At 36.3% G+C, this 25681-nt stretch overlaps 1 protein-coding gene across 2 annotated transcripts in view; it reads left to right on the forward strand.

The window, feature by feature from the left end:
* The window catches only part of HTT (huntingtin), an 87374-nt gene that overhangs the window by 54245 nt on the left and 7448 nt on the right, over window positions 1-25681 (forward strand). For both annotated transcript variants that reach the window (XM_030006267.2, XM_030006347.2), the window contains 24 exons: window positions 620-827; window positions 2212-2353; window positions 3614-3793; window positions 5246-5422; window positions 5678-5754; window positions 7046-7184; window positions 8867-8989; window positions 9872-10085; window positions 10283-10428; window positions 10918-11095; window positions 11385-11480; window positions 12337-12524; window positions 13783-13909; window positions 15099-15199; window positions 16712-16866; window positions 17249-17388; window positions 17561-17643; window positions 19146-19276; window positions 19459-19588; window positions 20350-20505; window positions 23168-23358; window positions 23934-24048; window positions 24274-24487; window positions 24629-24734. In XM_030006267.2, coding sequence (XP_029862127.1) covers window positions 620-827; window positions 2212-2353; window positions 3614-3793; window positions 5246-5422; window positions 5678-5754; window positions 7046-7184; window positions 8867-8989; window positions 9872-10085; window positions 10283-10428; window positions 10918-11095; window positions 11385-11480; window positions 12337-12524; window positions 13783-13909; window positions 15099-15199; window positions 16712-16866; window positions 17249-17388; window positions 17561-17643; window positions 19146-19276; window positions 19459-19588; window positions 20350-20505; window positions 23168-23358; window positions 23934-24048; window positions 24274-24487; window positions 24629-24734 — 3517 coding nt within the window. The remainder of the gene's footprint in view (window positions 1-619; window positions 828-2211; window positions 2354-3613; window positions 3794-5245; window positions 5423-5677; window positions 5755-7045; window positions 7185-8866; window positions 8990-9871; window positions 10086-10282; window positions 10429-10917; window positions 11096-11384; window positions 11481-12336; window positions 12525-13782; window positions 13910-15098; window positions 15200-16711; window positions 16867-17248; window positions 17389-17560; window positions 17644-19145; window positions 19277-19458; window positions 19589-20349; window positions 20506-23167; window positions 23359-23933; window positions 24049-24273; window positions 24488-24628; window positions 24735-25681) is intronic.

Genomic DNA, 25681 nt, shown 5'->3' on the forward strand with positions numbered 1-25681 from the left:
CAAAATTCAGCTTTTGTGCCAAGTGTTCAGTATGCAGGGTAATGACTTTTCTCCACTTAAAAACATTTACTTTTTGCACTTTAGAAATTGTTTGGAAGGGTATCAGTTTAGTTTCAACTAAATGTATTTGAGAAGCCATCATCTGAAGTAGGCTACTTGTAAGCAATCTTTCCTAGCACATAGAATAGTAGTTACAGCATGGTTCTTAAGTAGAACTTCTGTATTTTACTTTATAAACAAAACAAACAAACAAACAAAAAACCCCACCCCAAAATCCTGGTCTGTAATTAACAGTTTTAAATTTGGTAAAGGTTTTTGTGTATCAGATAAACTTCTTTATGGATGACAAAGTTGAGAAGATAGACTAGAATTGTAATGAAACCTATCTAAATCATTATTTGTTGAGTTTGGGAGCTGATCATTATTGGTTTACGCACACTGCCCTTGGGCAAACTCCATTACTTGCCTTACATTTGTAAAACCACTTAGGATATACCTTTCTTCCAGGAATGGTAGTGTCTTATGAAACAAGTTTTGTATTCTCAGGGTACCCTGAATAATTTTAAAACTTCAGAATTCAGACTAGAGCATAGTTACTCTAACATGCTTTTATTTTCAGGGATGTTTAGAAGAATCACAGCTGCAGCCACCAGACTTTTTACAGGAGATGGATCTGATGGTAGTTTCTATACCCTTGAAAGTTTGAGTGACCTTGTTCAGTCCATGATTCCCACGCATCCTTCTTTAGTACTTCTCTGGTGTCAAATTCTGCTTCTTGTCAATTATACCAACTACAACTGGTGGTCAGAAGTGCATCAAACCCCAAAGTAAGATTTGTTTTTGATCTCTAGTAGTAGTAGTGTGTCTCAATTATATTTGCTAAAATAATATTTTTAAAATCTGGCTTTTTTTCTGCTAAGCCTGTCAGCCTGTTGAATAGTACTATTTGGATTCTGAAATAGATAGTTCTGCATTTACTTTATGTGTATACATATTGTCTGTTCTGATGTCAGAATGCCTTTCAAACTAAGGAAATGTGTCGTGCACTCAGTTGTTCCTCAAAAGAACTGCCAGGTAATCTGTCTATTTTTAAGGCAAGAAAACTTCATCCGTGTACTACTTTTAATTAAAATTATGGAAGTAGCTACAACAAAATATTCAGTATTTTGTATTTCGTGTTCCTGTGGAGACTTTGTATTTCACCTTCCAGCAAATAACCAGCCAATGTTGTTTATGAAAATACAATCTGATCAGTATAACTGTAACTATAGTTATATCTGTTCTCTCTTCTCAGTGGGTCTGTTACTAAATCCTGTCAAAACATAGTATCAGCACCATGCTGATTCATTAGTATCAAGCACCATAGTAACCTCACTTAACTTTAGCTGTCTGAAATTTGGGGATTTGGTCTAAAATGAGTGTTCTCTTGGTCTGAAGTTAGTTCATCCCACCTGTCAGGCATTGGAATGATTTGTCCTCTGAGGGTAAGGAAGATACCCCATGTGTGGGTGGGTATCCCTCTGTGTTAACTGTAGAGGGAGAATAATAACTGACTTGAGAGACGTTTCTGATGCTTGTGCAGTGAATGTTAGGGAAGACTAATCTTGTTCTACAACATGAGTGGATCAATACTTGCTCAAAGTGAGATTCTTGCCTCAGTTCAACCTCATGATGTGAAAAAATATTATTCTAATTTGAAGAAACATGAAAGTACCAGGCTTATGAGCAAAGTAGGGCAACTAAAATAGCTAAGTTGACACCTGCTATTTGTTGCAGTTATGTTTTTTGATTTACCAATATCACCTGTATTTTTTCTGGGTTGAGCATCACTTTCAATCCGACATTAGACTAAGTGCTCAAGAACACTGGTTTGGCTTGAGAAGAAAATAGAGTATTAGGTTCTGTTATCCTACCAGAGATGCAATAGCCCATGTTTTTCTTTTAAATAACGTGTTCAGTTCTTCAGAAGTTCTTCCGACTGTCCAAGGAAGTAATAAGCACGGAGCAAAAAAGTGATACTACAATTGTTAGAAAGTAAACGAGCTGATGGACAGCAAAGTGTCTACTTCAAAGCAGTCTAATGTTTGAATGAAATTTCTAGGAAAATAAATACTATGTAAGGACGTTGGTAGGATATTCCAAGCAATTTGATTGTTAATGTTTCAGTACCCATAGCAATAAAATAGTACCAAAATATAATGTTTCTTGCAGGAGACACAGTCTTTCTACTACTAAATTGCTTAGCCCTCAGATATCTGGAGACAGTGATAAATCGGATTCAGAATCTAAACGTGGCATGTGCAATCGAGAGATAGTGAGAAGAGGAGCACTCATTCTTTTCTGTGACTATGTTGTAAGTTTTGAATTACAAATTTTATAACTATAGATTTGAGTTATTTTATTATGGTGACAGTCTTTTATAACTGATGTGCCTTAACTGAATCTGGTTCACAAGTGAAAAATGAAGACTTACAAAACTAGTCATTTTATTTTCAGGTGGTGCTTCTGTAAGCTTAGTTATGATCTCATTTGGCATTTTTTTCTGTTCTGAACTGAGAATTCTCTTGGCTTGGAAAGGATACCTGGTGGGTAATAGAATTATCTGCTGGGTATCATATCCCTTACTTGTGAGGTGCTAGGAGCACATGAAGTAGTGTTAGACTTCCCAACATCAGTAGCAGTGCACAGTGTCTAGGAGACAACAAATTTATGTCTCTATACCTTGGGAGGTTTTATATTAATATTTAACTTCTGTTTTGCTTCTCTAATTAGAGTAGTTCCTATGGCTTTGGCCTCTTGCTGCCTCAATATTAGCATTTTAGTTCATTGGGAACTTTTGAAGTGAATCTTCCCGTAATACCTAGTATTGCAGTTTGGTTTGCATTGCAGAGCAGTTTTGGGACAAGCAAACTGCATTCCTTTCAGATTCAACTAAACCAAAAGCTATGTTTAAGAAGCTCTTTTAAGTACTAATGGATCTTCAGTCACCAGACTCAGATTAGAGGTAGTCCAAGGGTAAAACCCTCCAAAACTCTCTTTACTGGGGAGTGTCAGCCTATCAGCATCACCTGGTTAGCTTTACAGACCTTTTCATGTTGCGTTGCACTGTTTGGTGATATACACATAGCCTCTGTAGGTTTAAAATTAATTATTGACAGATCTCTTCGGATTTGCTTTCCAGAAATTATTCATCTTGTGTTTAATGCCAGTAGTAATAAGAAATCTTTAAAAAGAAGCCTAATGAAAATCACGTTTTACAAGAAGACTGTGTATGTGCCTGTTTATTTCAAACAGCATTTCATTAAAAGCAGCATCTTTGAATTAACCTTCTCAATTTACTTGTTTCTAACCTGGATTTTTAGTGTTTTAAAGAAAATAATTTACGAATTCATTATAAATCTCTTAATTTGCAACAAGATCAAAAGCATTTGGAAAATGTGTCATGTAAAAATAATGATGGTGATATTAAAATATAGATGCTTTATGCCATTATTTTAAAATAGCTACCAGAATTATATATGAAAAACTTCACATTGTGTCAGATGAAGTTTTTAGTAATTAAATGCTCAACATGGGTATTACTGGAATCAGATTTTCATTTTTTCCCCTTCAGTGTCAAAACCTACATGATTCAGAACACTTGACCTGGCTTATTGTGAATCATGTTCAAGACTTGATTAATCTGTCCCATGAGCCTCCAGTACAAGACTTTATTAGTGCTGTTCACAGGAATTCAGCAGCCAGTGGTCTCTTTATCCAGGCCATTCAATCACGGTGTGAAAATCTTGCAGCTGTAAGTTTAACTTTTTTACTTTTTTAAAGAATAAAGTCACTTATATTTCAGTGTAAGTTTAACTGATAAGTATGCAAATTCTGACATTTCTGGGTCATTTATCAACTTATTTTATTTTTTAAGTCACTTCTTTAAAAATACAAACAGCAAACCTTATAATGTATTAGCAACTTCAGCATCCAATGTGTTCCAATCCATCAAATCTATGAATTCAAGTAGTTGGGTAAGCTGCTTTCCTTCCTTGCTGGGTATTACCCCTGCATAATAAATATCTGAAGGGTAAATTAAAGCTGTAACTTTCATCTTTGATTTCAGTGCCTTGGTAGTATAAATAACAGAAATACTAACTACGGAGGCAGGAATAGGAACCAGTCCATCTTCATAGGCCCTAACAACATGAAAATTATTTGCAAGCTTGTGCCGTCCACATTGATCTACCCCACAAGTAATGGAAATACTGCTTCAGAAATTCAGTGTATGATTTCTGTTGATTATTTTAGTTTTCAAATGAAAAGGAGTGGATGATGTTTTATAGGGATGTAAGGTTGTATGCATCCCTCTTAATCTTGGGAACTCACTAGGTAGGAAATGTCATTTGCTGGCCTTCCTCTAGAGCTAATGCTGGGAGATGCTACTGCACCCTGAGTAGCCTGGTAACGTTTCCTGTCTCTTCCCATTGTCTCTGTGCAAATCTAGTGCAACTGCATTAGTGCTTTAGGCATGTGAGTAAAACACTTTAAAGTTAGGTGAGATGAATCTGGGCTTTAGTGTCTGAGAATTGGTAGAATGAACTAAACTAAATGTGTTTGAATGGAAGATGTCAATCTGTGAAATGTTTGGTGATAATCAGAAAAGTTAGTAAAATTAAAATAGCTGGTATTTACAGTCTGTTCTAAAACCAGGTTGGTCCCATAAGTCAAACTAGTTTGTGTTTCTTCCTTTAGATTATTGGTGCTGAATTGGTGCTCATATATAAAGGAATAAAAAATTTTAAAATTCTTTGCACCCCCTTTTAATCCTGTTCCTATGATTAAACACGTGCTCAAAAAAAATCCCTAATGTTTATCTGGATTTTTGTATTGTCTCTTGTCTTGACTATGCTCATGTTCCTATCTTCGTCCAGCAAGAGTTCAAGCTTCTCATTGTTTTCAAAGCTTTCTACAATTCCACTTAAGCTTCTCTAGCTTTTTTCCTCTAAGTTTTGCTCCCTACTTTTTGCTTACTTTTAAGAGTAAGCTTTTACAGTTAAACATCAAACAACTTAGTGTTCATATTAATTAAATAACCCAGTAACTCAAACCTATTCATATGTAGATTATTATATTGAGCAGCTAGTTGTCTGCTGTAGTTTTTTCTAAATGCCTTTCCTTTTAGCTTTAAGATCTTTGTATTCCAATTGATTGCTTTTTTTTTTTTCTCTGTTGTTCTGTTTTGTTTTGTTTTAACATCTAGCCCACAACTCTGAAGAAGACTTTACAGTGCTTAGAGGGAATACATCTCAGCCAGTCTGGGGCTGTCTTAACATTATATGTTGATAAGCTTCTGTGTACTCCATTCCGTGTGCTTGCTCGCATGGTTGACACACTGGCTTGCCGTCGGGTAGAAATGCTTTTGGCTGCAACTTTACAGGTAAAGATAAATGTATTCATTTGTAAATAAGATTGGGTAGTGCTAGCAATGTAATCAAGTGTAATGATTTAAAGTACATCAAAATATGATGTTTAAGTGATTTCATTGCAAAAGAAATTTTTTTATTTTAATATAGAGATACATGAATGTTTACATTTCACTTTATCTGCCTATAATTTTCCTAATCTGTTCAAAGTACCTATAGGTATTTTACTTATTTCTGTCCTATAAAATTCTTGTGACTCTCTTCTATAGAACAGCATGACTCAGTTACCAGTTGAAGAACTGGATAGAATTCAGGAATACCTTCAAAACAGTGGACTAGCAACAAGGTAGATATTACCAATACATGTTAAAAAGCCAAACTAAGTAATGTTCTAGTTCTAATTGTGTTAACTCTTTTTTCCTATGTTTGGGTTTTTTCTTAAGATAGCGGGTCCTTTTTGGAAGTAAAACAGGAGTAAAGCCTCTCTTAGGAGATGTAGGCATATTCTGGCACAAGGACAGTCATGTTGGCCGAGTTGAATTTGCAATATACTTAAGGATTAAAGCAAGCTAAAGGCTTGAAGGCATCAAATTCTCTCTCCTGCATCCCACTCAGTATTTAACTTTTGAGAGACAGCAACTGCAAATTAATTCCTTGACAAAAACTACATTACTGAAAAGAACTTTATTTTCCTCTAACTTTTGGAGAATTTTGTGAGTCTAAGCTGGGTGGGCTGGTTTTTTGTTTTGTTTTGGTGGGTTTTTTTCCAAGCAACTGTGTTAAAACTTTTAACTGTTTAGTCTCCCAGCTGTTTAAACTGCTGTTACAAAAAGGAGCAAATTACTCAATTTTTGAAAAAGCTTTATTTAATGTTAGTAAGAGCCTAATTTACTCCTCTTGATGTCATTGCTGTTTGAGGTTAATATCTGTTGACTGAAATAAAAAAGAAGTAGGTGGAAAGAATCTAAAGCCCAAGACTGCAGTAGATTGATAGCAATGTGTCTTTATAGGTAATGTTACGTTTGAATTTTAAAAAAATTCCCAAATCTCCAAATGACTTCATACAATGTCTTGATAGCAGTAATGAAAAAAACCAAACACCCCCCCTCCAAAAAAAAAAAAAAAAAAAAAAACAACCAAAAACAAACCCCAGCGTAACAAAAAAACCCTGACACTGACATAAATCTACAAACTGGAATTCTTAATATATTTACAAAAACAAAAAAAAAGTTCAGTTGTAGTCGATTTTTGTTTGTTATCTGTTAGAACGTATTTGTCTGCAATCAAATAATCTGTACACTAATTTTGATTCTTCTTACTCATTAAAAAGATTTACTGCATAAAGAAAACTGAACAGCTTGCATTTTATGTACAAATGTACATGTACGAATTTTAAATCTAAACTACTTTTAAATCTTTATTGTTGATGGTGCTGAGTTCATTTGGTTTTTCTTACTGATAGCTGGTGAAATTTGCAGTTTTGCATCATATGACTGCATATATCCAACAAAGAACTTAAGACCCTACTGCTTTTCTCTCCCAGGATTAGAATTGGCTCACTAGATGTCTTTCTATCTTTAAATGATTTACAAAACTGAGTAAGTTAACTCTCTGCTAATGTGTTCTTCAATTTTCAGACACCAAAGACTTTACTCGCTCTTGGATAGGTTTCGCCTTATGGTAGCACCGGACACAGCTAGTCCTTCACCTCTGGTTACCTCACACCCACTAGATGGAGAAGACCAACCAGCTTTAGAGAATGTAATTCTAGACAAAGTAAGGTTATGTTTAGAAAGAATCACTAAAAGTGCCTTGGCTGTAAACAAGTTATTGCTCATTACAAAATATTTAAATACAGCTTATTTTTACTATGCAGTTAATGTTCTCAGAATTGTCAATGAATCTCAAATATAGATCAGTGAATGATTTCATATGCGTTGGCTGACTGTTGAACTTATGATGAAGAATTAGCACATGCATAGATGTTTGTTATGTTGATGGTGCTGTGAAAAACTATCAAGTTTTGTTTCTTTGCATAACTTTAGTGGAAGGATTTATATAAGGTTCAGTAAAGACAGATAAATACTTTTACTTGTTTTCTTAATGTGTTTACTGCAGTGATCAGTTTTATTCATTTGCTGAAAACTGTTGGTTGTCTCTTGGAAATTAAGCATTACTTCTTGGTTTCCACTTCTTAGCTTTAAATTACTTTCAGAGAACAATCGTGACTACATAACTGTTTCTGTCTTTCATGTACTTAGATGCATTTATTTCAAAGCGGGTGGGAGGCTAAGAGCAAGGCTTTTGGGGCCTGTGTCTGTCTTTGGAGTTTGTCCCATGGCACAGATAATTTCTCCTTTTCATTCCTTCGTGTTCTACAGTGATACACAGTAATAGGAAACATATGTAACTGAGATGGCAAAAATTATTTGATCAGCTGACAGTTTGGAGGAGACTGATAAGTAGTCGAGGAACCCATTGACTTAGGAGAGAGATTGAGAGCTACTTAGACAGCAGGAGGAAACACTCTTTGTGCCCAGAAACCATTCACCCATAGCTTTGTGTCTTCAAATTAACAAAAAAAATCTCCTTCCGCTGTAACTGTAAATCCTGCACAAAGGAAGTAGTTTTTGTATGCTTCCTCCACAACCCCTACATAGTTCATAGAATCATAGACTATCTCAAGTTGGAAAGTACCCATAAGGATCATACTGTCTAACTCCCTGCTCCTTGCAGGACTACCTAAAATTAAACCATATGACTAAGAGTGTCATCCAGATGCTCCTTGAACTCTGACAGGCTTAGTTGCATTCTAATTAATATCAGCAAATTCAGGACGTCCAGTTATGAGAGAAAACACAGAAAAGGGGTGACTGAGCCTCTTCGTATTCCTTAGTTAAATTAGTTATATTATTAACTAATTCCTGTAGGCTCATTGCTAATAATTTAAGGAGTACATCTGCAGTGTTGTGTAATGGTCTTCGTTTATATCAGTGCGTGCTAAAAGGTAGATGTTATCTTTGTCTGCTGATTTATTTGAATCTGAAGACTCTTCTTGCTTGGTTACAGTATTGGTTTTTGTGCTATTACTGTTATGTTTGTATGACTACTGAGTATTCCAGGCTTTTTCTTCTAGATATTCTCCTCAGCTTTAGGATCCTAATACATACGCCTGTGCTATATTTTAAGCTTCTTTTTTCCTTGTTTCCTGTGCAGACTCTGTGGAAATAAACAACTTGCCAGTGGACATCCATTGGTGTAGTTTAAGATGGTTCATTCACCAGTTGTCTGTTTTGCCTTGCTTTTTTTCTTTGAGTTTTTTTGACATTAATGTGGCCTAGTGATCTCTTAAACGGACCACAATTCAATGCCAATCTGCAATTCTCCCCCTGCCCCCATGAACCGTATTATTTTCTGAAAACAAATATGTAACAAATTTCTTTTTTTAATTATTAAAGGACTGGTATGTGTCACTAGTGAGGTCACAGTGTTGCATCAAGTCTGACTCAGCACTGCTAGAAGGCGCAGAGCTGGTAAATAGGATTCCTCAGCCTGACCTGAACTCCTTCATGACCAGCAAGGTAACTTCTTTGTTAGATGAAACACAATCAGCTGAAGAGGATGTAATTATTTCTAATATTCTTATTGGTAATATTAATAGATTAGATTCTTAAATGTAAACACTTCAAATTTATATAATACTGGTAGTTTACTTCTTGAATTTCACTTCATTTTGGAAACTAAAATAGTAGGTGTTTCATTTCTGTGTCTAGCAATGCTGCTAATAGTAGCTTTCTAGTAGCGCAGGTTGGGTGTATAGAGTGAAGTGAAGGTTAGTTTATGTATTGCAATCACAAAAATACAGTTTTACCATTTTACATGAACTTCTCATTTTGCCATACAGTCTCTTACAAGGCCAGATGTTTCTGTAACCTTTTAAATATCTGTGCTAGGTGACTTGCAATGTGCCACTAACAGGCCACAGACAGTAAATCTGGTACAAGGACAACTTGTATCTATTACTTTTTCTCAGAACGTATTTTGTTCAAATTCTCTACGTTACATTTGCTGCTGGTATGCAGAAATAATAGTGGGAAACCTTATAAAAAGATTGTTTGACTTATTTGTTTGAAAACTTATTGCTTGAAGATTCCTTGTATATAGGTCATTGCTAAGCTTTATTCATATATTGTTCTGAAAATTTGGAATAAGCTTACTAATTTTTCTTTCCAGTACAGTAGTGTCTGAAATTTAAATGTGTCGTGGTTTAACAGATCATGGAACGGATACGGGCTTAATTATGGTATTGTTACACCACAATAGAGCAGAGGTCATAATAACAAGATAGTTAATTAATAAACTGTTAATTTACCACCATATTAGTATTCCAGAATAGTACCGTCAGATACTGAGCTTCTCTTTAAAAGCAATTTCTTTACTTATTATTCACTATTTGATTTCAGGAATTCAACCTAAGCTTGTTAGCACCTTGTTTAAGCCTTGGCATGAATGAAATATCAAGAGACCAGAAGAGTAGCTTCTTTGAAACAGCTCGGAGGGTAACTCTGGATCATGTGTCTACCGCTGTACAAAACCTTCCTGCCATCCACCAGATTTTTCAACCACTGTTGCCAACTGAGCCATCAGCCTACTGGAAAAAACTAAGCGATATCTTTGGTAATAGAAATAATCGTCTTTTTAAGTTTATTCTGTCTTCTGCAAAGGTACTTTACAGATGTCTTGTGAATACATGAACTTACTGTTTTAAAAAATCAAGATACCTGGCATAAAAGTGCTTATGAAATAATTCTGAAAAACATTTATTGAGTGGAAAAAATTCGAACTGCTAGATTTCATCCAGTCTTATTTTATAGGAGATGAGATGATGTATCAGTCTATGATGACTCTTTGTCGTGCACTGGCTCAGTATTTGTTGTTACTCTCAAAACTACCAGCTGGTCTCCGTGTTCCTCCTGACAAAGAGGATGATATCCTGAAATTCGTAGTTATGTCAGTAGAGGTAAGAAACTACAGCATAATTAAAGATGTGATGAAATGTTGGGAGAGGGAACAACTTTGACTTAAACTGATCACCACTGAGTAACTTTTGATCTGGGCAATTTTCTTGTCTTAACTGTAGAAGTTTCTTCAGTGGTTATTTTATTTGACCTGTGCTAGTAAATCACATGGGCTTATGGGACAAAGGGAGCTTTTTACAAGAAGAGGTTGGCTGAATGATGGAATCATCTTGGCATTTCGGAGAATGGCCCTGCATTGATCTTTGGGACACTGAATAAACAGTATATAATGCTCATAATTTTCTTGTACTTAAAATAAGTTCTGTTCTCTCAGGAAAAAAAAAATCAATACAACTTGCTAATAAAACTTTACATGTTGCTGAATAAAAAAAACAAACCCAAAGAACCAAAACAAAAACCACCTTTGGCTGGTTATAAGTTCTTCTGTTGCAAGAGTTTGCTATTAATGGGAAACTTTTATTTTTGCACAGGCACTATCATGGCATTTAATGCATGACCAGATTCCATTAAGTGTAGATCTTCAAGCTGCTCTGGATTGTTGCTGTCTGACATTACAGCAGCCTAGTCTCTGGAATTTGCTGGCTTCTGCAGCTAATGTGACACATGCTTGCTCCTTAATTAATTGCATTAGATTTATCATAGAAGCAGGTGAGTCCAATTTGAACATCTATGAGAAAATTTTCTTAATAGATTGTCAGTCATCACTGATCAAATGCTAGGTGTCTGCAATATTTCCTCTGAGTCCTTTGTAATTATTTCTTTGATGATAAATTTATTTTTACTACTTTAATTTCTCATTTAAGATTTTGTGTTTACTTTTGAACTTGGCAGATGCCTTGGAGATGTTAAATATTTGACCACTATGTGGTTTTGCGGAGAAAAATGGAGTATGAGATAAGTAATGGCTGTATCTTTTAAATATTTTTGTGTAATTCAGTTGCTGTTGAACCTGGTAATCAACTTCTTAGTCCTGAAAGAAAGAAGAATACTTCAAAAGGCTTGAGTGAGGTTGAAGTTGATTCAAACACACAGAGTAAGTAAACGGTGAATTCCACTTTTGCCTTATACTTTCACTGAAGAAATATTTGTAGGTACCCTTTCCATTACTATTTTTTTTACCAATGAGAGTTCCTCTGAGACCTTATTTGTATTTGAACGTTTATTAAATATAGGTTGACATTTTTGACAGGTATAGTTGGGTTTTTTTTTCTTGTAAGTTAAACATTAATGCAGATTTTTCTTTTGGGGTATTCCGTTAGCTGTGCAACATGCTGCAGACTGAGCTTTTTAGTGTTGTGGGATTTTTAAATTTCATGTGGGAGAGGTAGAATTGTTTATATTTCTTCTGAAGAATGGCAGATTCATTATCTGCCCTTCTACAGTATAGGAGCACTACGTTGAAGTGAAAGTCAAGTGTAGTCCTTGAGCGTGGACAGCATTGTCTTCCATAGTCAGCTGTGCTCGTACAGTAAGATACCACTTCCATCTACAGAAATTACCTTCTTGTCAGATTTAGCATAGAGCCAGCTATGAGACTGTTTTCTCATGAAACAGATTAATTGGGTCACTTTAAATTCTCACAAATGCTCTATTCAGTGTGGCCCGTTCTTGCTGGGGTTAGCAAGTGAGCTGCTCTGCTGACAGGTACTGGTAATCTCCAGCACCGAGACTGGCAAACAATGCAAGCCATTGCAGGGAGGGTGGTAGTAGTAATCTTCAACTAGCTGAAATGTTGTAGAATTTTTCTTTGTATATATCCTTATTGTGGTTTTGTCCTTTTTAGTCAACATACTCTTTCATTAAGCATTTTTTGTTTTTCTGTATCTTTTTAAATCATGTGTCTTTTGAATAGATTTCATAAAACTGAATTTCTTTTTCTCCCAACAAAGAATCTAAACACATTACTGCAGCTTGTGAAATGGTAGCTGAGATGGTGGAATGCTTACAGACTGTCTTGGCACTGGGGCACAAAAGAAACAGCAGTATCCCAGCATTTCTTACTCCTGTCCTCAAGAACATCATCATCAGTTTAGCAAGGCTGCCTCTAGTGAACAGTTACACAAGAGTACCTCCCTTGGTATGTTCATTATGCTTTGTTTTCAGGAGTTTAAAAGCTATTGAACAACTTTTTGAAAACCAGTTTGGTGCTGCATCTTGAGTTATATGTCAGTAGGACTGCAACCTTTAGCTAGTTTGGTCAGTCAGTTTGTCTTTTTAAATACTGAGTAGCAAAACATTGTAAAGATATAAAATAAGAGTTCACATTGGAATAAGAGATTTGATTAGAAAGGAGTGTAGTTGCTCCTTACATTCGTATGTGAAGGAATGTTCAGGTTGTAGTTTAAGAAAGGAAAAGCAAGCAGTGACTTGAGTGCTTTGTTAGGGCTAATATCTCCTCCTCCTCAGTGGGATTGCTTAACCTGGAAAGAGTGCAGAATCTACACTGCTACTTTCTCTATGACACCTGAATTGATAAATTCAGGTTTTGTCATGCTAAGCACCACAACGATACAATGGTGCTGACGTGTCTGAAGTAGTGTCTGAACTAACTCAGGTATTTGTGTGTGGTACCATACTAGGGTATGCCATGCAGATACTTTTGGATTGGTATTATCATTCTTTCCTAACTCATCCTGGATCTTTTGGACAAGGTATTTCAACCTTTTCTTTTTGGCCGATGTAACATGGATTTAAGAACACCTCATTATTACCTCCATGTATTGTTAGTACTATGAAATGGCTTTGTTTTGCAAACTTCAAAACCATTACTGGAAACATTTCCAGATGCTTATTAGGTAGAGCAAAAATCAGGGGGTTTCCTGATATGTGCAAGGCTATTTCTGTGGCCTTTCTCTGTTTCTCAGCACTCTGGTTTTGAGGGGATGTCAAAAGATACTAATTTTTTTGATTGAGAATTTTTTGCCCACTCTTGGATGTATCTTCGTGCTTTTTCAGGCATCAATAGTATGTGAACTATTTTCTCTGAATTACTTTTCAGCATCATTTCTGCACAGTCTAGGAGTCACCTGGCACTTAAATACTAAACGGAAAAAAATGACAGGAACTTACTTGCTTTCATATCCAAACTTGGACAGTGGGACTGAATAATTAATTCATAATGAGAAATATGCAACCCCCCCCCAAATTAGAAATACAGTGTAAAATGTGTATTAGCTGTGTTAAATATGTATCTTTCTCTAAGTTTTTTTTGTATGTGGGAGAATCACTTTATTTACTGATGTCTCATTGCTTTTGAATGGTACATATATATTTGTAGCTGTCATATTAATATTATTTCTGTTTTGGATAAGTAGACGTCCTTTACATTTCTTCAGGTCTGGAAATTAGGCTGGTCACCAAAGCCTGCAGGTGACTTTGGCACAATTTTTCCTGAAATCCCAGTAGAATTTCTTCAAGAAAAAGAAATCTTTAAGGAGTTCATCTATCGCATTAATACACTTGGTATGTACAAAATTAAAAACTAATACAGTTGGCTTTTATTAGGCATTCACAACTGTGTTGTGAAGTTACTGAATAACTGAATCTGGTACTACTTGTTTACTTTTGTTGCTTATGTGGAAGAGAGATAGTATTTCAGAGTGGGTTAGTAACTGTGCTGCAATAATTCTTACATTTTGCTCAATGCAGAGAAAAAGTTATAAACTATAGAAATAAAGCCAAAAACTATTCCAACTCAGGGAGGTGATTTCAGTGTGCTCTCATAGAATGGCCCCTTGTTTTCTGGAGCGTACACTTGACAGTATGTTTGAGAATATTTTGCTTCTCCCCCCCCTGCTTTTTTTATTCATGTATAGTATATAAATGGAGTTTAGTGCCACGCTCGCAATATTTTAAATGAGATGCTGTCACTTTAAAGCTTCTGGATATGTTAAGGTTTACTGAACAAGAGCAGTGGGGCTTAAGAGTTCAAGTCTTTGTCAGCTGATGAGACTGTCAAGGGTAATGCATCAAATGTTCAATATGCTTATGGAACTTTTTTGGTTTTTTCCCCCCTCTCTGATCTATGGGTTAATATTTGACTGACTCGTGGTGTAGCACCGATTTCTGTTTGATCACTCTAACGCCTAGAGATGACATTCTCATTTTTTATTCTTTAGATATCATTAGTATAAACTGCAAGGTGTTATTCAGGAATCCTCTGCAGCCTTTTATAGGTAAAAATCTGTTTGGAAAAACTTTTTGAGAAGTGCGTCAATTTTAATGGCCTATTTCTAGGCAATTCAGTCAATTTTGGTTTTAGGGCATGAAGTTTTCTTGGATCGTTACGGGATTCTCCACAACTTACTTTCCTGTGATATCATTGGCCAGTTTTCTGGATGATTTTCTGTGTTGTGAAAACCTGATAGATCTCAATACTTTGAAAGTTGGAAAATCAAAGTATTTAAATGTATACAAGAAACAAACTGAACAGGACCATTTGAATAATAATGTGCAGAACCCTTCTAAATGGCTCATCACTTCCTAAAATAGAACAGTTTAAATTTAAGTTGTAGTGATTACAACAAATGCCAAATCAAATAAGAAATGGTGTGAAACTAAATCTATGGAAATGATGTACCATTTTTGTAATGCCTTTTCATGTTTAAGTTTGTGTTAAGACATAAATGGCTATCTCTGAGTGTTTCCATAGGATGGATCAGCCGTACTCAGTTTGAAGAGACTTGGGCTACTTTGCTTGGTGTGCTTGTAACTCAGCCTATTGTAATGGACCAAGAGGAGAACCAACAAGAAGTAATGTCATTCACTGATTTTTTTTTTAAATTAAATTTTACTTAAACCAAGAAAAATGTTTCTATTAATAAATGTGTAAAGTACGAATAGTGGATCCTGGGTAGCAAAGGGGTTTGTTTTCCTTGCTTCCTAGGTGTCAGACTCCAAAATGGAGTAAGGCATCATCATAACTCTTCCATGGGTTAGCATTTTCTGTTAGACAGACTTGGACACTTGTTTTGCGGTCTGCAGAATTTTTGACTTAACTCTTTTCTACATAATGGTCATGTTGGATCATACTTAAGGCGACCTAGCTATTGGTAGTTCCTTATCTGTCATGTAGAGAGTGTTTATTTGTAGAACAGGAGTAATACTGCTCCTTTACTTACCAAGGAAGACTAATATGTTCAAAATAGTTAACATTTTAAGCACTATTATAAATATCAGTATGTTAATATTTTCTGAAATAAAAATACAAGATTCTTTTTTCAAAAAAAAAAAAAAAAAAATTGAAAATTTGTTACCATCTTATGTTTTCTAAAAAAGTTCAGACTCTCTTCTGGTCTGATACTTACAAGAAGGAATCAGAATGTATACTATGAAAGCAAAAAATGAAAAGCATCCTGCCACTTCAGAATCTACAAGTGTTTGTGGTGGTGTTCTAATTTTAGTCTCTAAAAAACCTGATTTAGTCAAAGTACTGATGATAAACAGTTCTGAGCAAAAAAGTTAAGTACTGCAAAGATTCTTGCTACCATCAGCACAGGGAGAGTGAGTTACAACCCACAGCGCCAGAAGTTTATTTTAAGAGTTTTTGGTTTTGGTTTTTTTTAAAGGGGAAAGAAACAGACTACTACAGTGGTGATGATTTACAGTGGCAAAGTAGTTGATGCAATGTGTGTAGTTCCAAATACTTCTATTGGGGAAAAACGGCAGTGCTTCAAGTATGAATAATGGATTGAATCTAACCCAATATTTTAAGAAAGTTGTGTTACAGTTTTCTCACACTTTTACAGTGGTGCTAAATACTGAATATGTAGCATCTTGGTTTAGAAGAAACATTGGATGCATCTGGATCATGATCCCCAGAAAAATGCTGCTGAAAATTCATTATGAGGTTGAGTTTTCTTCCTAAACAGGGAGTTACTAAAAACAGTTAACATGGATCCTTCTCCGAAGAGTTTCCAACTTAGATTTGGTCTTATTTGATTCTTTGTTTTAACAGGTAACTAATAGGTAGATGCAGAAAAAAGAAACTAAGCACTTTGAAAGTTCCAAAATGGACATATTGAGGTTGTAATGCTGTTGAGATAAGAGAGGATACATGCAGAATGGCTGATGAGACAGAAGGATGTGTTGCTGCTACAGCCACAGTGCCCTGTGTGTATTGTTTGTGTTAGCTAGATTTCTGGATGGGAAGAAGTCTAGATGTCAGGCTTACTAATGATAACTTAGTGGAAAGTGACAAACTTATTGATTTTCAGGATATTTTTTTTTTTTTACAATTCAAATTACAGTAAGTTCATTTTACAGGAAGATACAGAGAGGACACAAATTAATGTTCTTGCAGTACAAGCCATAACTTCCTTGGTGCTGAGTGCAATGACAATACCTGTTGCAGGCAATCCAGCAGTTAGCTGTTTGGAACAGCAGCCCCGCAACAAAGCTTTAAAAGCTCTGGACACAAGGTATTTTTTTACTTGTTTTAAAATGCCTATAAGTTATACTTGTGATTAAAAAATAATTACAATTGCTTAATCTAGCTGTAGCAAAAATATGTATAGACTGTATTTTCTAAGCAAGAGTGTATACAGATGGATCTGTTTACATAGAAGTTATGTGGACTTAGCATCATGAACCTGCTGAGTTAAAAGACAGTACCTGAAAAAGACAGTGTCTTATTAAAATCTAGTAAACAGTGTGCAGAATGTATTTGTCAACATTTCTCAGTTTTAGCATCCCTGATAATGAAAATAAGCATAGACACATAACATTGTAGAGTAAGCTAGTCAGACTTGCACAAAAAAGTTAAAGGGAAAATATGCTTAAATTGATTTCTGTTGCTTTCAGGTTTGGGAGGAAGCTAAGTGTTATCAGGGGAATTGTTGAACAGGAAATCCAAGCAATGGTATCTAAGAGAGATAATATTGCTACTCATCACTTATACCAAGCTTGGGACCCTGTTCCATCACTTTCTCCTGCTACTACAGGTAAGTGCCTGTGTGTGGGGGGGAAGGGGAGACTGAATTTCTTTTAAATGTAAAAAAAGTAGAAAAGATATTCTTACAAATTTATTTGAAATCCAGTTTGCAAGAAATGAAGCCATTTTCACATCTACTTTGTCATGCATGTTTTAAAAATTTGTTTTCTGTTTTGTTATAGGTGCTCTTATCAGCCATGAAAAACTCTTACTGCAGATCAATACTGAACGAGAAATAGGAGATATGGATTATAAACTGGGACAGGTTTGTTAAAACCTTAACTTTGGACTTGACTTTTGTTACGTTTCTTCTAGCTTGTGAAAATTCAGTTGAGACTTTGCTTAACATCAAATGTAAACTAAAAGCTCTGAGTGATGCAGGGTAGATCATAACTGGCTGACTCCTCTCAGCCAGCTGACCCCACGTCTCGTGGAATTTTTGGTTTTGTGAGGTCTACCCGTGAGCCAGCAATTGAGTTGTGCTTTTCAGCCTTGTGTGTTAAAGAGCTCTTGTAGTGTTAACTTCCACTTTAACTATTGGATTTTAATTTGCTATTGCATGCTTGCGGTAGTCCTTAGGAAATGAAAAATCACTGGACATAAAATAAGCAATGTTGTTTTAAATAAACCAGCACAGGGACATAAATTTCACTGGAAAATTAGGACTACATACAGTGAATAAAAAAATAGTCCTTATCCAGTTATTTATCTCCTTAAAAAAATCAGTCTTTATGTAAAGTTACATATAAGTTTTAAATGTAGTACTTGTTTCACTATTTGAATGGTATGTACTAGTGAAAAAAACTTAAATACTAAACTCAGATGATATTATTTTTCTTGAGGAATCTTTTGTGTAGGGAAGACTAAACGATCATTTGTCTGTCTCTAGGCATCTGTATGTTCTCTTGAGATCCTAAATGGCTTGAATATTCAGTATTTGCAGGTCTACAGACCCTATGTGTTATTTGCAAACACTGTTAACTCTATAACAATACTAGGCATTAGACAATTTATTAGAAAAATAAATAAAAGTGTGTATATTTTTGCTTAACTTGAAAAAGAATTCTATGTAAGGATGAATTTTTGTCGAAGAAAGAAGTCTTGAAACACAGGAAGTGCCGATTTTGTTTTGGCATCTTCAGACAGATCATTTATGAAATGCCATCAGCAGGTCTGATTGTTCTGAAACTTTAATTTTATAAGTAAAACTGAAAAAAGAACTAATACATTTTCTTCTTTGTAGATAATTGTTTATCTAGCCTGAGTCAGAAGACTTGAAATCTTAGTCTTGTCTGGTTTCAGAAGAAAGGTTATATTGCAATCAGACATACTGAGTTATGGTTTGAGTAGAGTTAGGAACGTGTTTTCTATTGAACTGCAGTTGTTACAGTTCTTTTTGAATTATTTGCTTGCTTGATATGAATTGTAAATATTTATACTTTGCTTTAGATTTTAGATCTGGTATGTTGACTTTGGGATGATGCATGCACATTGTTAGTGCATGCTTACAGGTTAGCCAGATGCTGCTTTCAGCATCACCTGTTTTGCTGTACTAAGGGCATGGTGCTACTGTTTTTGCTGTGCCATACAGTTTAAAGTGAGTTAAACTAAAGTCTTAAAAAAGGTTTTAAAAAAATGATAATTTTAAGTGATGTGCAGTTCATGTAAATGTTATTTCACGCTGTGTATTGGGATTCTAAGGTTTTTCTAATCTGACTATGAGGGTGTTAAAAGTTGTGCTTCTTTTCTGTTATTTTGTGTTGCAAGGTCTCTATACACTCCATATGGTTAGGAAATAATATCACTCCATTGAGAGAAGAAGAGTGGGGTGAGGATGAAGAAGATGAGAACGACGTACTTGCTCCTTCCTCACCACCAACCTCTCCTATTAATACCAGGTGTCTTTTTTTTTCTTGTCTCTCCTTTGACTTTTATTAATAAAGCTTTTACCTCTTCATGTTGAGTTCAATAAGCTGGGTTTATAAACTGGACGCTAGTAAATAACTGTATTATTTCAAATCAGGTATTTGAGCAGGGCTTAAGAATAGCCATTTTAACACTTACATATTGTGCCTTGCAGGAAGCACCGGGCTGGTGTGGATATACATTCTTGTTCTCAGTTCTTGCTTGAGCTGTATAGTCAGTGGATATTGCCATCAAACCCTAGCAAGAGAACACCAGTCATTTTGATAAGCGAAGTGGTGCGATCAGTAAGTCTAAACTATTATTCAGTCATAATTGAGTACATGTTACCAAATATCAGAGCTAAGCGGCATTTGTAAAGCGTCTTTTAATATATGGGAAACACTGATTTTTCTTGGCAGTGCTATTATATGGGCAGTACAGAAATATAACTTGAGCATCTATAACATCTTACTGATTTAAACTATATAAGCAGCTGGATTGTGTATTCTGCTACTATATTACAAACACTTCATTGTTACTTAATGATACTATTTTACTAGACTACTTGCTAAAAGTAGGTTTCAGGATTTTGCTTATCCTATCTTTTTGTAAGAATATGAAGATGGAACAACAATGTATTAGAGGATTAAATTGGCTATTGAAGCGTAGAAGCAAAACTAAAGAACACAGTTGTGCAATGTGTCTTGATAGCCTATCATAAAAGACTTAAAATGAAACCATCCTTGCAAGAGAGTACGTATTGTGTGTTTGGGGTGTTTTAGTACATTGTAAATGGCAATGTTCGTTCATTTTCTAGAATTACTTACTATAGTGGATTTGGGTTTGTAAACCTTATGGAAAAAAAGACCATTTGGAGATAATTATCTGAGATGTACGGTGGAATTAATTCTGGATGACAATAGTTATTCCAGATACTTGAGTTAATGTTTACACATTTAATAGATCGATCCAGGAATCTCTTGCTGACAATTATAACAGAAGGGAGAGTCAATTTTTGGCTGTCTGCTAATGGGCTTTTTTATATTAAATTTTAATTTGTGTACAGCTTCTGGCAGTGTCAGACTTATTTACAGAAAGGAATCAGTTTGAGATGATGTATACAACATTGACAGAATTGCGAAAGGTGCATCCTTCAGAAGATGAGATTCTTGTACAGTATTTGATACCAGCCACTTGTAAAGCTGCAGCTGTTCTGGGAATGGTAAGAAATTCTTATGGAAGTTTATTGCAAATTCATGAGTGTCTAGGTTAACTCATCCTTAGCTCCTGCTGCAAAACCTGATGTACTTGGTAAGAGTAGCTTGTCTAAGAAAATCCTTTAGCTGATCTGCGTGGCTATAAAAGGTAATAGGGATTTGTATTCTGGACTTTCAGAGGCTGCAAATACTATCTCCAGATGCCCCGTATTCAAACAGAAAGGTGGTTTGGTTTAGGGTTGTTCTGAGGCTTGAGCTTAATTCAATGTGCTTTTTGGTTTATCTTACTCAGCTGAGTGTTGCCTTTGCCCTGGACTCGTTTGTTACATTTCAGGCCAGAAATGAGGACTGTGGAACAGCTATTGCTAGATTTGTGTTACAGGTGAATGGCTGTAATCTCATGAGAGGCTGGGACAGTGATTGTGGTGAATACATAGCTTGATAGTCAGGTATCCCTTTTCTTTCCCTCACTCCTCCCTCCACTGCATCATTCTGCACGTAGGGAAGGAACATTATTAATTCAAGTTAAGTGAAATGTGTTGCTGTCTTTAAATCTGTAGACCAGAGAGCAGTAGTATTTTCCAATGGACATTTCAGAGTGGGATTGTTTAGGAAAAAAATTACAAATTCTTTTGGAAGAAGTTAGCATTTCTAGAAGCTCTCTATGAGAGTAATATAAAACTATATGGGTAATAGTGATAAGAAAAGTTTTGAAAGACTTTTGGGGTAGGGCTTCCAGTATTCCAGTAGCCATTGTAGCAGCAACTGTGCAAGGGAAGGCTGTGAAAGTGATGCCAAACATGCAGAAGCAGTTTTAGAGATCAGCTTGTTCTGACTAGGCTGTAATTTCCCACTCAGTGAACTAATAACACTTTCTCACAAGCAAACTGCTGAATATAACAGGTTAGTGGGAGGAAAAAAAAAGTTGGTTGCATCAAGAGTTGCTTGTTGTCCTGTGCTCAGTTATGTAGAAAAATACGCTTAAAAAGAGCTACTAGAGAGCACACACTGTAAAACTGGCTTGTATGTTAGATACTTCATGAATACAGAGACAAGGTAAAACAAATAATTTCTAATAAATGCTTAAAATAGATTGTAAGAAAAAGACTTTTAAAATCTAACACTTTAGAATAGATTTTGCATATTCCAAGAAGTTGTTGTATTTTGATAACAGGGAGTGAAATATCCGATACCAGCTTGATGTTTGAACGCTAAACATAGAACCATAGAATCATTTAGGTTTGAAAAGACCCTTAAGATCATTGAGTCCAACCATAAATCTAGCACTGCCAAGCCCACCACTAAACCATGTCCCTAAGCACCACATCTACACATGTTTTTAAATACTTCCAGGGATGGTAACTCCACCACTTCCCTGGGCAGCCTGTTCCAATGCCTGACAAGAATTGAAAAGAATTCAGTAAAGAATTTTTTCCTAATATCCAACCTAAACCTCCCTTGCCGCAACTTGAGGCCATTTCCTCTTGTCCCATCTCCAGCCACCTGACAGAAGAGACCAGCACCCACCTCGCTACAACCCCCCTTCAGGTAGTTGTAGAGAGCGATAAGGTCTGCCCTCAGCCTCCTTGTCTCCAGGCTAAACAACCCCAGTTCCCTCAGCCACTCCTCACAGGACTTATGCTCCAGGCCCCTCACCAGCTTGGTTGCCCTTCTCTGGACATGCTCCAGCACCTCAATGTCTTTCCTGGAGTGAGGGGCCCAAAACTGAACACGGCACTCGAGCTGCGGCCTCACCAGTGCTGAGTACAGGGGGACGATCACCTCCCTGCTCCTGCTGGCCACACGATTTCTGATGCAGGCCAGGATGCCGTTGGCCATCTTGGCCACCTGGGCACACTGCTGGCTCGTATTCAGCTGGCTGTCGACGAGCACCCCCAGGCCTTTCTCTGCAGGGCAGCTTTCCAGCCACTCTTCCCCACGCCTGTAGCGCTGCATGGGGTTGTTGTGACCCAAGTGCAGGACCCGGCACTTGGCCTTGTTGAACCTCATATAGTTGGCCTCGGCCCATCGATCCAGCCTGTCCCGATCCCTCTGTAGAGACTTTCTGCCCTCAAGCAGATCAACACTCCCACCCAACTTGGTGTCATCTGGAAACTTACTGAGGGTGCACTCGATCCCCTCGTCCAGATCATGGGAGTGGTGGAGAGAAAGATATGCATAGGTCTGAGTGCCAGTGGTCTTGGAGAACAAATAAATGGAACGCTGTACTATGAGTTGAGTGGATGGCAGAGTATTCTTTTGGATGCAGACTACAGGCATCTACCAGTCAGTTTCAGACAGAAGCATCCTTTGTGGTTACCTGGAAGGCCAGAAAATTCCAACCATACATGTCGTATATGTAGAGGATTCTTAATAGCACGTATTATTTACTGAACTAATGCTTATCTTGGTTTTTTTGGCTTTAAATCTTTAGATAACTTTTTACAGGTGAAACAAAGTAGCATCAGTTTACTAGTTAATCTGCAAGTCATGTCTTATCTGATTATATTAATCTTGTGATATTTGATTCAAAGTAGTTTTAATCCAGACTCTGATTCATGCCATATTTTCTGCTCTTTAATTTGTTCCAAGTATTTCCAAATGGCAGGAGTCACCAGTATTGAACCAGTGTTGACTTCTAATGAATACTCTTGTTGGATGTATTAGGATAAAGCTGTGGCTGAACCAGTAAGTCGACTGCTGGAATCAACCCTAAGAAGCACCCATATGCCAAGTCGGATTGGAGCTCTGCATGGAATTCTTTATATCCTTGAGTGTGACTTGCTTGATGAGACAGCGAAGCAACTCATTCCAATTATCAGCGAGTATCTGCTTTCCAATTTGAGAGGAGTAGCACAGTAAGACTCTTCCCTCCCTTCTCTGCCCCACCCCCCCCGCCACCCCAAACTGTTGCGTGCTTATGTGTGAACAAAAGGGCTCTTTATGGTTTGCGGTTGTCAGAACATTTTAGAGCAGGCTGTTTTATCAAGCAGGTTTTGGCATTTTTATTGAAAATATCAGCTAATTTTAGATTTGATTTACAGAAGTGAAAGGATATTTGAGGGTGAGAAAACTTTGATAGCTCAGACTTTTGTCTCTTTGGTAAATTATGTTCCCTAAACCTTATTTTTCTGTCAAAAGGCATACTCTTTGAAGATGACTTGCAGGATCAGTAACAAAGCTTATTTCTCCTAAACAAGTCAGGCAATGATAGTTTGTAATTATACTGCTGAAAAATTTCTTGCGTTGCACTGGATTTCCATGATAACCAGTGCTCTTATGGCATCTTGGTGATACTCTGTGTGATCTTAAAGATCGCATAAATTTCATGTCAAAAAATACTTAGTGTTTCTAAGGATTGTTTATATTGTCTCTATTTGTGACCCAGACAACTTTGATGCAAGTGACCACTAGTGTGTTTGCTTATTTACAGTTGTGTGAATATCCATAACCAACAGCACATCTTGGTAATGTGTGCAGCTGCTTTCTATTTGATCGAGAATTACCCACTTGATGTAGGGCCTGAATTCTCTGCAGGAATTATACAGGTATGTTGTGATGCCTCCAGTCAAAGGTGGTCATGTAACCTGGGATCACCACATAGCTATCTTTAACACTTAACTTGATTATTCTGGTGTAGATATGCTTTTGGGTTTAGTTTCATCAGGTTTTCTTAATACCTGATGCAGTTCTGTACTAGCTGTAGTGGTATGGTGCTAGAAGATGACCTAAATACACCTCAGAACCAGGTAGTTGGCTTTTTTTTTTTTCAGATGTGTGGAGTCATGGTGTCTGGAAGTGATGAATCAACGCCATCCATTATTTATCACTGTGTCCTGAGAGGATTAGAGCGACTCCTCCTTTCAGAGCAACTTTCTAGGCTGGATAGTGAATCGCTAGTTAAACTGAGTGTTGACAGAGTGAATGTGCAGAGCCCCCACAGAGCAATGGCAGCACTCGGATTAATGCTGACTTGCATGTACACAGGTATTTACTTTTTTTACACCTTTGTACTGAGAGACTAGCTTGCTAACAGGGCTAATTTTCTTCATTTATTTTTGTTACCAGTGATAAAAAGGTTTTATTTTAGCAATCACAGTAAACTTGTAACAAATTATTTTGGTTTAGGAAAGGAAAAAATCAGCCCCAGTCGTACCACAGATGCAAATCCTGCTGCTCCTGACAGTGAATCTGTGATCGTAGCGATGGAACGAGTATCAGTCCTTTTTGATAGGTAAGAGGATAAAACATGTAAGAGGGCACTGGGAGGGAAATTATTCTGTTTGGCACTGTGTGGTCACTGCTGTATTTGATAGTTCTAATATTAAATTAATGATGTTTCTCTGCTTACCATTGCTTAAAATTGATACTTCTAATATACACAGTAATACTGATGGAATTGCTGAAGGCAGCAGAAATGTACAGGAATGTAAATGGAAAACAGACATGTCCTAACTGATACTGTGTGTTGCACCAACCATAATACTTTATAAATGTATTTCCATCTCCCTTCAGGTCAAACTCTTAAGTGCTTTTCAGGATGTCTTCTGCATAATCGAGGATATAAATCCAGTTTATGGGAAATAATCTTTCAAACCACCCTAAGAGTTTAAAACTTTTTTCCCCTTCCCCCACCCAAGTGTTGCTCTTTCCAAGGCTGTTAAGTAATTGCAGTGGAAGGGTACACTAAAACTTCTGTATTCACATGGAATTCATTTAATGAAAACATTTCAAAATCCCTGTTTTGATCTTACAGTCTTAAGCTGTCTTAAGTGAGCATAGCATGTTAGATTTTGCATACTAGTTTGTGGGATAATGGTTTACATTTTTTAAAGTGTTCAGTGGTTTTTCCATAAAACTGGATGAGGCTTTCACTTCTGCACTCAGTGAGAACAGAACTAGAGCAGTGCTTGAGTGCATTTGAAAATATCACTCCTAAGGGTTAGCAAAACAAATGTGAATACTACAAGCAGAAAATAACTTTTGCACAGAGTAATCACACGATGGTAACTTGATCTTGACCCATCAACAGATGCAGCCTTTATTAGAAAGATTTTCCAATTGGTGTTATTTAAGTAAAATTGTCTTTAAGTCAGAGTATCTTTCCCCTCTTTACAGTGCAGCGCAACTTGCTTTTCCTGTTTGATATATTTGTCATCCTGGTCTTGAATAAAAAATGCA

The sequence above is a fragment of the Aquila chrysaetos genome, chromosome 1 (assembly GCF_900496995.4).
Source record: "Aquila chrysaetos chrysaetos chromosome 1, bAquChr1.4, whole genome shotgun sequence".
Taxonomy (NCBI): Eukaryota; Metazoa; Chordata; class Aves; order Accipitriformes; family Accipitridae; genus Aquila; species Aquila chrysaetos.